Source organism: Cinclus cinclus, chromosome 19, assembly GCF_963662255.1.
Source record: "Cinclus cinclus chromosome 19, bCinCin1.1, whole genome shotgun sequence".
Taxonomy (NCBI): domain Eukaryota; kingdom Metazoa; phylum Chordata; class Aves; order Passeriformes; family Cinclidae; genus Cinclus; species Cinclus cinclus.
The window spans coordinates 11,212,208-11,223,173 of NC_085064.1; the positions used below are offsets into that span (position 1 = coordinate 11,212,208).

The 10,966-nt window shown below is 60.3% G+C and overlaps 3 protein-coding genes across 5 annotated transcripts in view; 2 read left to right on the plus strand and 1 right to left on the minus strand.

The window, feature by feature from the left end:
- Positions 1-2,384, plus strand: part of ABCA2 (ATP binding cassette subfamily A member 2) — a 31,374-nt gene extending 28,990 nt beyond the window's left edge. Inside the window, exons 43-49 of the mRNA XM_062505661.1 lie at positions 178-312; positions 487-590; positions 853-945; positions 1,241-1,343; positions 1,477-1,614; positions 1,817-2,023; positions 2,264-2,384. Of these exons, the coding sequence (XP_062361645.1) occupies positions 178-312; positions 487-590; positions 853-945; positions 1,241-1,343; positions 1,477-1,614; positions 1,817-2,023; positions 2,264-2,299 (816 nt within the window). The 3' untranslated portion in view covers positions 2,300-2,384. The remainder of the gene's footprint in view (positions 1-177; positions 313-486; positions 591-852; positions 946-1,240; positions 1,344-1,476; positions 1,615-1,816; positions 2,024-2,263) is intronic.
- Positions 2,385-4,743: 2,359 nt separating this feature from the next.
- On the plus strand, positions 4,744-7,688 carry CLIC3 (chloride intracellular channel 3). The gene is made up of 6 exons (XM_062505876.1): positions 4,744-5,085; positions 5,879-5,988; positions 6,331-6,456; positions 6,593-6,699; positions 7,016-7,191; positions 7,527-7,688. Exons 1-6 carry the CDS (start codon positions 4,753-4,755, stop codon positions 7,686-7,688), a joined length of 1,014 nt encoding a protein of 337 aa, XP_062361860.1. The 5' UTR covers positions 4,744-4,752.
- An 863-nt stretch (positions 7,689-8,551) lies between these two features.
- Positions 8,552-10,892, minus strand: PAXX (PAXX non-homologous end joining factor). Of its 3 annotated transcripts, XR_009933806.1 has the most exons (6): positions 10,807-10,892; positions 10,662-10,722; positions 10,500-10,534; positions 10,214-10,404; positions 9,049-9,687; positions 8,880-8,935 (listed from the first exon to the last, which is right to left on the minus strand). XR_009933806.1 is itself a non-coding variant. In XM_062505607.1 (4 exons), exons 1-4 carry the CDS (start codon positions 10,596-10,598, stop codon positions 8,896-8,898), a joined length of 591 nt encoding a protein of 196 aa, XP_062361591.1. In that variant the 5' UTR covers positions 10,599-10,622; the 3' UTR covers positions 8,552-8,895. The 3 variants fall into 3 exon arrangements, 1 of the variants encoding a protein (XP_062361591.1); XM_062505607.1 differs by lacking the exons at positions 10,662-10,722; positions 10,807-10,892 and having other exon boundaries at positions 8,552-8,935; positions 9,049-9,142; positions 9,616-9,687; positions 10,214-10,622; XR_009933805.1 differs by lacking the exons at positions 10,662-10,722; positions 10,807-10,892 and having other exon boundaries at positions 10,214-10,622.
- Between the last annotated feature and the right edge of the window lie 74 nt (positions 10,893-10,966).

The window sequence follows — 10,966 nt, forward strand, 5'->3', positions numbered from 1 at the left end:
CACATGCACTTGCACATCCCCACCAGTGCTCATGGCTGCACCATGGGTTGCCATGGGGCTCCCCTGATTGGCACGTGGCTTGTAGTCAGCAGCTGTTGTGCCAGGGAGCCCAAGCCCTTCCTGCTCTGCCAGCCCTGTGGCCTTGGCAGGATGCCATCAGTCCCTCATGCCTTGCAGGTGGTCAAGTGGGCACTGAAGAAGCTGGAGTTGACCAAGTACGCAGACAAGCCTGCCAGCACCTACAGCGGGGGCAACAAAAGGAAGCTATCCACAGCCATTGCGCTCATTGGATACCCAGCCTTCATCTTCCTGGTGCGCCCTGAGGGTAGAAAAATGACCCTGGGTGGGCAGTGCCCACCCCCTGCTTCACCACACACCACGCATCTCCTGGAGCGTGGGATGATGGCCTGAGCTGGACTCAGGACAGGAAGAGATGGCAGGGTCCCTCCCAGGGCTGGCATGTCTGAGGGTGCTGTCTGTCTCCAGGATGAACCAACCACAGGGATGGACCCCAAGGCACGGCGCTTCCTCTGGAACCTCATCCTTGATGTCATCAAAACAGGTCGCTCCGTGGTGCTCACATCTCACAGGTCCACAGGGGTTCTGTGCCTTTGACGCCTCCAAGCACCTGGGGTGCCATGTGGGAGGGAGAGGGCTCCTTGTTCCCCAGGGAATGGCATTTGGTCGGGGCACGAGGAGCAGGGGACACCCTCTGTGGCCTTCTCTCATCCCTGGTGGTGGGGCCACGGCATTTGGGTGATGGCCTGGGAAGCCCAGCTCTCCACCTACCCCCCTTATAGCCCTGGCATTGTCCTCCTATGCCCCCCACTGAATCCTCCCTTACCACCCCAGCATGGAGGAGTGCGAGGCCCTCTGCACTCGCCTGGCCATCATGGTGAATGGGCGGCTCAAGTGTCTTGGCAGCATTCAGCACTTGAAAAACAGGTAAGAGCCTGGCAGGAGTTTAGTATGCCTGCATGGGGCCCAGCAGCCTCTGTGTGCTGCTGGGCAGGAGGAGGCAGGATCCCCATGGTTGGGTGACAGTGTGGCATCTGTGACAAGATACCAGCCCTCTGTATGGGTGCTGCTTTAGAGGTGGGCAGGGAATGGGGTTACTGAATTGCCCTGCCACTGGCCTGGTGTCCAGTAGTGGCTGCCTGAGAGCATCATTCACTTCCATAGGGTCAGGGGAGTGCAGATGAGGGGACAGGTCCTCATGGGGTGCCTTGTTCCTGTGCAGGTTTGGTGATGGCTACATGATCACAGTGCGCACCAAGTCCAGCCTCAATGTCAAGGAGGTGGTGAGGTTCTTCAACCGTAACTTCCCTGAGGCTGTCCTGAAGGTGAGCTGCCCATGGCGGCCGTGCTGTCCCCTACCAGCCCCCACTTCAGGGCACAAGCAGCCTTCATCCTCCATGGGGTGATGGGAGGGAGTCTGGGAGTGAGGGCTCAGTGCTCTCTCTGACCACCCCCCAGGAGCGTCATCACACCAAGGCCCAGTACCAGCTGAAGTCAGATCAGATCTCACTGGCACAGGTGTTCAGCAAGATGGAGCAGGTGGTGGATGTGCTGGGCATTGAAGACTACTCTGTCAGCCAAACCACGCTGGACAATGTAAGACTGGGGACAGCATGGGCACCTGGATGCTTATCCCCAGGGAGTTACAAAGTGCTAGGCAGGAACTGCCTTTGGGGCAGGGGTAGGAGCTAGATGGGAAACATGTTGCAGCCACCGCACGGCAGGATGCCCTGGATGCTGACCAGCATGGGGTGGAGGTGCCTGCAAATACCTGAGTCTCCTGCCCCTTCCTCCTCAGGTGTTTGTGAATTTTGCCAAGAAGCAAAGTGACAACCTGGAGCAGCAGGAGACCAGCCCCAGCTGTGTCCTGCAGTCACCCCTGGAGCGCATGCTGAGCCTGCTGCGCCCCCGCACTGCCCCCACTGAGCTGCAGGCCCTCGTGGTGGAGGAGCAGGAGGACCTGGAGACTGATGACGAAGGCCTCATCAGCTTTGAGGAGGAGAGGGTGAGAGGTGGTCCCTAGATGTGGGTGTTCCTGGTGCCATCTGTGTCTGTGCCACGGGCCCTGGGACTGGGTGCTGTGACACCATAGAGGTGACAGTGGAGACGGGGCTGGGCCCGGGAGGGGTGGGGGCTCTCTTGGAGAGGTGTCTACTCTGCCATGTGTGCCATAATCTGGCTCCAGATGCTCTGGGTGTACTGGCTAAGTGGGCAGCCCCTGAGCCCTGCTTGTCTCCCTGCTCAGGCTCAGCTCTCCTTCAACACGGACACGCTGTGCTGAGACCCTTGGGACGACCATGTTGTCAAGCCACCAAACCCTTTTGGCCTCTCCCCTCCCTTTGCCCCGTGGAGTGGAGTTGCCGCAGCTGGAGCCACATGCCAGGAGTACACAGTGGGTACAGCAATGCCTGGATGGACCTCAGGAGCCACCACTGCGGTGGCTTTTGCCCCCGTCAGCTCTGGAGCAGCATCACTGCATGATGCCAGCAGCATGGTCCTCAACACGCTGTGGAGGGAGACTGTGAAGGAAAGGATATGGCTTGGTGCCAGCACTGCCACCCCCACTCACCTTGGGACAGAGACACACAGTCTTGTGAGCGGTGCCTTTGGACATGCATGTTACACTCTGGGGACCCTTGGCTGTGGGTCCCCCTCAAGGCCTGGCGCCATGGAGGTAGAAGAAGGATGGCTGCTTCCACATCACCCCTGGCTGATGCTGCCCTGGGCACCACAGGGGCAGGTGCTCTGGTGCTTCACTCATGACCGATTTCTGTCACCAGTGGGATGTCATTGGATGTCTCGACTCCAGCTAGTACATCCTGCCCACCCTGGGGTCTGTTTGCCCTGGCCTTGGGCACTGGCTTCATCCCCAGGCAGCAGTGCCATGACAGAGGCATGTGGGGGGCCAGAGGGGTAATTCACAGGGTATTTCACATGCTGGCACCAGCTCTTTCTCCCCTCTGCCCCTAATCCTGTTGCTCACCCTCAAATGTCTCACCCTGCCTCTTGCCTGCCATCACCACTTGCTTCCCCTATCCCAGGGCATTGCTGCAGCTCTGCCACCTTTCTGCTGTGTCCCCTTCCTCATCGCTTTTCCCCTGACACTTGTTCCTCAGTGTCCAGCACTGTTCAGGAACCACCTGCACTAGGTTCTTAGTGTTGGGTCATTGGTGGTAGTGGGAGAGGGTTGTAGCACCCTAGGATGGCTTTGGAAGCTGCTGGGGGGGTGGCCTTAAGGTATGAGGTTAGGACAAGTCTGGGTGGGTGCTGGCACAGCCTGGCAGTAGTGCCTGGGGTGGTGGGGAGGAATGGACTGCAGTAGTGGGACTGGCAGTGTCACTGGCCAGCAGTGTGCACCCCCTTAGCCAGCAGTGCCCCTCCTTTTTGCAGAGGGTCCTGCTGCCTTGTCACCCACAGGGACCATGGCTGGTGCCTGCAGCTCTCAACAAGCTGCACCTGTGCCTAGAGGTGGGGTGGCAGCAGGGCCTGTGATGCTGACCCTGCCCCCCGCACTGCTGGGTGTCAGTCTTTGGCAACACACCAGGGCGGCCATGTACCTTCCTGGGGAGCACCCAGGATCTGTCTGCCCTGTGTGCTCTGATGCCCTCTCTGCCTCCCTGGCACAGGCTTTTCTGGAGGCCCTGAGCAGCACCAGGCACCTCAGCTGGCAGCCATGGGAGGTGAGGAGAGGCTGGCTCTGGCCCCATGTGGGCACAGGAGCAGGGCCTGACCTTAACTGTCCGGATGCCCCCTGGTACCATCAGCCCCATATGCCACCTGCTATAGATTGTGATACAATATACAGTATTTTCAATAGGGGGAAAACTGGGGGAAGAAGCTCTATTTTCAGATTTTTCAGACCATATTTTTTTTTTATGGCAAATGGGAAACTGGCTGGATCTGGGATGAGTTGGAGGGCACAGGGGGGCAACCCTCACCAGCATGCACCTGCTCCTATGCTGGTCGCACTCTGCCTTCCAAAGGGGATACTGGGGGCCAAGCCAGCTCAAAGTTTGCCCTTTGCTATCAGGGAGAGGGGATAGTGTCATCTTTGAGTCCCCAGCTGTCACCTTGGTGGCACCCTGGGGCACCCCAGGGTGGGCACTGCTGCTGTGCTCTGGGCTTTTATCCTTGCCCCAGACCTGTGACACTACACTTGCTCCAGGCTCCAGAAGGGCACTGGCATCACAGGCACAACGTCTTCCCCATCCACCCAGTCTTTCCCCTGCTACCATGCTGTCATCCCCATGCTTCTGAGGGTCAGTGGAGGTGCCCATATAGTGGATGGTCACAGTGGCCTCCCTGCCCTGGGCTTAGGGTTGCCTGGGCACAGTTGCTGCTCGAGTCACTCCAAGGGTGGGAGTGGGAAGGTAGTGCCCAGGGCAGAGGTGGCTGCTGCCTTAACAATGTCACTTCGTTGAATTTGGCCCCACTTCCGGCCTTGCCTCCCCCTGCACGTCCTTGGCCAGCAGCTGTGGGCATAGTGCCAGTGCCATGCTCAGCCCTGGGCATGGGGCCCCTGGGGGTGGGGATGTCTTGGAGCTGCCTGTATATTGCTAACAAACAAAAAGAAGATGAAATGTGAAAATAATGATCATTTTAATTAAAAAATAACTGGATCCATTCAGGCTCTGTAGTTGGTCATGGGGGAAGGGCAAGGATGGGTGCCTGGGAGGGCCTGGGCTGAGGAGAGTGGCAGTGCCCAGGGGTGCAGGATCCTGCTAGGGGTGAGAAATGCTGGGCACAACGCAGGCCTATGCCCAGTGCTTGTCATCATTCAGGCAGTGTGGGGTGGCTGGGGGTACAGGCAGGAGTGGCAGCAGTTGGCAATGCCACCAGCTGCACTCACCGGCCTGGGGCTGGCAGCAGCCAGTGGTGGGGCCCCATGGCACGGCCTCCTGTCTGTGCCGTGGGGCCAGGCGTGGGTGGAAGCGGGTGCACCCCGAGGAGGAATGTGGGCTGGGAGGGGCCATGGTTTCAGCTGGGGCACTCAGGTTGCAGCCAGCAGTGCACCAGGAGCCACCACGCAGCATGGCTGGAAAACCCCAAATCCAGCTCTTCATCAAGGTGAGGGGGGTCCTCACGTCAGTGCCTCAGGCCAGTGGGCAGCCCTGGCAAACAACCCCGGCAGTGCTGTGGTGGGGTGGCTGGGCTGCCCCCACCCACTACAGTGCCCAGATGTGGGCATTGGGCAGGCAGGGGGGCAGATAGTGGGCAGGGGGTCAAGTACTGGGTCAGCAATGGGGCTGACAGCAGGCAGGTGGGTGGACAGGCAGCTTGGGCTCTTCTCCAGGGTGCACTGCTTGCTGCTTCCTGCCCTGCAGGCACAGGAGCTGTGGGAGCTAAACCTCGGGAGGTTGGACCAGGTTCACCCCCGAAAGCAGAGCCTAGCAGCCTGCACCTGCCAGGCCCTTCCCAGCCCCTGCCTGGCCAGAGCAGTCTGTCTGGCTGCGCAGGGCAGGAAGGAGCTCGCCTGGGATTGTGGCAGGGGTTGACAGGGCCACCAGTATCGCTGTCACCTTCCTCTGGCACATCTCTGCTCCTGGACTGTCTTCTGCCACTGCCACCCCTGCTGCCACTACTGGTCTCAAGCCCTTGTCCCCCTGGCACTGTGAGGCTGGCACAGCCTGGAGGTCCTTGCCCCTACAGGGTGCCAGGACCAGCACCTGCAGTCCCACATGGCTTCTGAGGCTCTGGGAGCAGGCAGGGGCCAGGTGCTAGTGCCATAGCCCGGAGCACAGCTTGCCAGGCTGGGTTGAGGTATGTGCCGTGTCATCTCCACCCTGTACCCTCTGGGACTGCTGCCAGTGAGGCCATGCCAGGGCGAAAGGGCAGCTGAGCCCTCTTTCTGTGCCCACAGGCAAGTGAAGATGGGGAGAGCGTGGGGCACTGCCCCTTCTGCCAGCGGCTCTTCATGGTGTTGTTGCTCAAAGGTGTGCCTTTCACTCTCACCACGGTGGACGTGAAGAGGTGAGTGGTGTCCCAGGGGGTGCCAGCCCTGGGGCGGGATCATGTGCAGGGTGGGGGGTTGATAGGTCCCCAACACTTTGGGAAGGGATGTGAAGGGTGGGCACTATGGGATGCATGGAGCTTTCTGTACCTCCCCAGGTGACCATTGGTGCCTGGGGGAGGTTGGCCAGGTATTTTCTTAGGCACACACTGAGCAGGATGGGCCTGAGGGCACCACATTGTGCACCAGCCCCCCAGAACTCCCTTTGCTTGGGACACATATGCACAATACGAACACACGCACACAGTGCTCTGCAAAGCCCTGGACATACCAGGCATCAGCAGTGTACCCATCTCCCACAGGGCGCTGGACATGCTGAAGGACTTTGCACCAGGTGCTCAGCTGCCTGTCCTCCTCTACAACGGTGAGACCAAGACCGACACCATCACCATCGAGGAGTTCCTGGAGGACCAGCTGGGCCCCCCCATGTAAGTGGCTGGTGCTGCCTTGAAAGGAGGAAGGGCCCCTCCCAAAGGGCAGGACAAGCTGAGGGATGAGGGGGCTGACAGCAGATGAGCCTGTCAGCCTCTGCTACCTGCCTCAACTGTGTCCATGTCCCCGCAGGTGCCCCAGTCTGGTCCCGCAGTACCCGGAGTCAAGCCTGGCTGGAAACGACGTTTTCCACAAGTTCTCAGCCTTTATCAAGAATCCAGTACCTGCCCAGGACGAGGGTGAGGAATGGGTAGGGGAGCACCCCATGCAACCTCTTAGGTGCCACACCCCAAAGCTTAGTCTGGTCACACCGAGTTTTCCCAGTCCCCCCACCCAGTCCACAGTCGGGTCTGTCCAGGCACTGCCCTCCATATGTGGGCCACTGTGGCTGTGCCAGGTCTCTGTGGGAGGGCAGAGGCAGGTGCCAGCCTGAGCCACATGGGAAGAGGCTGACAGCTGCTGCCTGGACACAGGGCTGGGCTGGCAGGAGGCCACAGCAGAGCAGGGGCCCCCTGCCTGAAGCAGGACTGCACTGACCTGGCCAACCTCCTGCAGCACTGCAGCGGAGCCTCCTGCGGGCCTTGCTGAAGCTGGATGAATACCTGAACACTCCTCTGGAGCATGAGCTGGCCCAGGACCCCCATCTCCGGGCCTCCCAGCGCTGCTTCCTTGATGGAGACCACCTCACACTGGCTGACTGCAACCTGCTGCCCAAGCTCAACATTGTTCAGGTAAGCCACGGTCATTCCAGTACCATGCCCTTCTTTACCTGACATCCCCATGCCCTCACTTTCATCTTGGCGGCTACAGCAAGCCCCTCCTCTTTTCCCTGTTGTTCTCTCAGTTATGTGTGCCCCAGCATCCCTCTCCCCAGGAGTCCTGCCCAGCACAGTGCCCTTCCACAGATCCCACTCCTCTCTGCATCTGCTCCTGAGTGCCAGCCCTCAACTGTGCAGTGCCAGGGATGTCCCTGGCTCCCTGCCACCCTTCCCAACTGGTGCCTGCCCCAGTGGTAGAGCTCTCCCTGGCACAGTGTCAGGCAAGTCTCTCCCATTCATGCCTGCAGGTTGTGTGCCAGCACTACCGCCGCTTTGGGATCCCCAAGGACATGTGCGGCGTGTGGCGGTACCTCAACAGTGCCAGTGAAACCAAGGAGTTCAAATACACCTGCCCCAACACCCAGGAGATCATACAAGCCTATCGTTCTGTGGTCCGGGCACTGCAGTGAGCCGGGCATGTGCCCTAGTGGGTGCAGGGCCTAGGCTTGGGTTAGGCAGGAGGTCAGTGCCCACCCTGCCCCTGCCTGCAGGGGCACAGGAGAGCTGTGCCCCTTGCACCCCAATTCCCTCCACTGGCACACAGGTGCTGGCAGCAATCTGCAGTGCACTGAGCCCCTCTTGTGCCACCCACCCTTCCTCACAACCAGGACAAGCTCTGTGGCCCCTTGAGCATCAGGATGAGGGCAAGGGGTCACAACCATGGGCACCATCAGTGCCAAAGCTGTGCCCAGCTGAGGGCAGGGGCAGAGGTGGGGACGACAAGCTGTCCTGCAGCCACTTGCATAGGCACACTGTGCCAGCCACTTGGGCAGCAGATACCACAGGGTGCCCTCACACCTGCACTGGGTCAGGGGACCTGGCACAGCCATAGATACCTAGGAACAGAGCCGGAGGGAGATGGCACAGGTAATGGGCAGAGGTCAGTTGCCCCCAAGCACACTATCAGGAAGCTCTCAACAGACTTGGGGGTTGTGAAGCAGGGAAAACCCAAGCTAAGCTTCAGAGCTCCTGGATATCAATAAAAGCTTTGCAAGAAGGACCAGTGTGAGTCTGGTGTGATCACCCTAGCAGCTCCTCCCTCACAAGGCTTTGTACTGATATCCTCATCCTCTCCCAGTGCACAGCAAGGTAAAACCCACCCTACCAGCTCTCCAGAGGGGTTGGTCAGGCTCTAACCACCCACCCATTTGCAAAAAGCTGGCAGGGAAGGGAACTTCTCTGAGTCCCGGACCTCCATGTTCAGCTGAAACAGGCCCAAGGCTTCCTGAAAAAGGGAGAGGCAAAATGGGCAAACACACCCAGAGAGATCAGCTGGCTAAAAACACCTTTACTGGCCAGAAGCAAAGCACAGGTGATCTTTCCATTCCACAGTATCACAGCTCCATCTAAAACTCCCACAGTTCATGGTGAGGTCAGGAGCTGGTCCCTGCCAGCAGGGAAGAGCTGCAGGAGGAAAACCCACAATGCTGAGTCCCCTCTGCTCCACCTATCTCCCTCAAAGGGCCTTGCCACCACCCCAGCTGAGGGGTGGCTGCCAGGTACTGCTGCCTCTGCTGTCTCCCTGGGTCAAGGAGCTCAGCAGTCTGGAACAGGGACACCTCCTCCTTTAGACACAGGGGTCCATAGGGCTGTCATCAGCGCACAGGATGATACCCATCAGGAGTCCTCGAAATTCACTCCAGATGGCGCCTTCTTGCTGGAAAGAGATGGAGGAAACATCAGAGCCCGCAGCCCCAAGCCCTGCTGTCACATAACTTCAGAGCAGAGCCCATAGGGTGCCCAGTAAGCAGCACCCAGCCCCACACTGACCTTTTGAAACCAGGGTTAATCAGAGACTCCCCTGGGACCTTCCTTTTGGCGGGCAAAGCTGAGCCAGAAGCCTTACTCTTCTTGGGGCTGGGGTCTGCCTCGGTCAGGAACAGGCGGGACACAGATTTCAGGTTACCCAGGAGCTCTGGCACCCCTGCCAGTCCCTCCAGAGCCAGAGGGAGCCTCCGGGAACCGAGCCGGGCAGGACCAGCAGCCGCAGAGGGCTGACGGACTTCAAGAAAGGGCCAAACTTGGGCTCCTCTATCAAAAAGAGCCATGGATCTGCCACAGCCTCCAGTCTGGAAGCACAACAAAGCCTGCCCTCCTTCTGAGGCTGGCAATGCCCAGCCTTTGACCTAAGCATCCCAGACACCCTGAGAGCCACCACACTAAGCCTTGCCACTGCTCTGCCTGGAAGAGCACCAGGACAATGGGTGGCTGCCAGCAGCCACAGCCGAGGGCACTCAAGAGTGTCTTGGAGAGCACATGGATACAGGACCAGCAGCCTCCAGGGAGGAGAAGTCAAAAGATTGCAGGACCAAGCCAGGTGCCCCTGGCGGTACCTACCTGGCAGGAAGAGCTGCTGGCTCCGGGCAGCGTTCTTCTCACGGCTGCAAGAAGATGCTAACATCTCCACTGCTATGGAGACAGTAGCCAGAGCAAAAGCTTGTGACAACACCCCCCAGTTCCACATGCAGCACTTCAAGCCTCCCCAGTGAGCTCCCTCCACTCCAATTCCCCATTCTCCTCTCAACACTTCCATCCAGACTGCTGCTGCTCCAAAATATTTCCAGATCCCTCCAACAAATATGTCTGTGACTCCACATTTAGAATGCTGGTGTGATCCTGGCCATGAGAACAGGGATGTGAGACATACTACTAGTGTCCTCTGGGCCCAGGCAAGGTCTCTTCTGCCTATGGAGGTCTGGTGCAGACCCTGGCCAGCTTTGAGAATGGGCCAGCCCAAACAGGGAAGTTACAGGCAGCAGCTCTTCTGCTGGCCCATCGGGACCACTGAGAAGAAACCACCTGGGGTGAAACCCTCCCCTGCTACGGCTGAACTGGGGCATCTAGGGCGTTTTAGGGAGTGTGGAGGTGACGATCCCATGAAGGCGGCAGGAGCTGCTAGCTGCTAGCCCTCCCCTCTTCTAAACCCACCACGGACCTTCCAGACGCCTCTCCAGGCTCTCGATACAGCCGGCCATGCCGAAGACCAGCGCCTGCAGCTGGCTGCAGGCCTCGGCGGCGGGCAGCTGGGCGAGGGCCAGGGCCGGGCACCGCGGCTCCTCCGGCAGCTGCAGCGTGGCCGAACCCCGGCCCAAGCTCAGTGCGGCGGCCCCGTGACCCAGAGCGGCCCTGCGGGAAGCGGGGGTGAGGGAAGCGGGAGAGAAGGGGAGCCCCGGGTGAGAGGGTGCCTCTGGCGAGGCAGGTCCCAGGGCGGCGGGACCCACCTGAGCATCGCGCCGTGCTCCTCCGGCGGGCACCGCTGCAGAGAGAGAGGAGGAGGAGGAGAGCGCGTCCAACACGGCCCAGCCCGAGTCCACATCCATCCCTGCCCCGCGGGGGTCTCAGCCCCGGGGTCGCCCCCCGCCCCCTGGCACCCCAGTACATACACAGCCGAGCGCCGGGCAGCCGCCGAGCTCCCCGGCCCAGACCTCCATCGCGTCGGTCACACTGCGGGAGAAAGCAGCTCAGAACCCCGGCCGGGCCCGGGCCCGTGCCCGTCCCCAGCTGCTCCTTCTCCCGCCCCGCTCTCACTAAACGGCGCCGTCGGGTCCCCAGTAGCAGAGGAACCGGCCGGTCCCGGCTCGGAGCACATAAAACGGCCCGGTCGGTTCCGCCATGGCCGCGGCGGAAAGGGCGGTGGAAGGGGCGGGCGGCAGCAGTGGTTCCTGCCCAGGGCCGGAGCGGGCCGGCG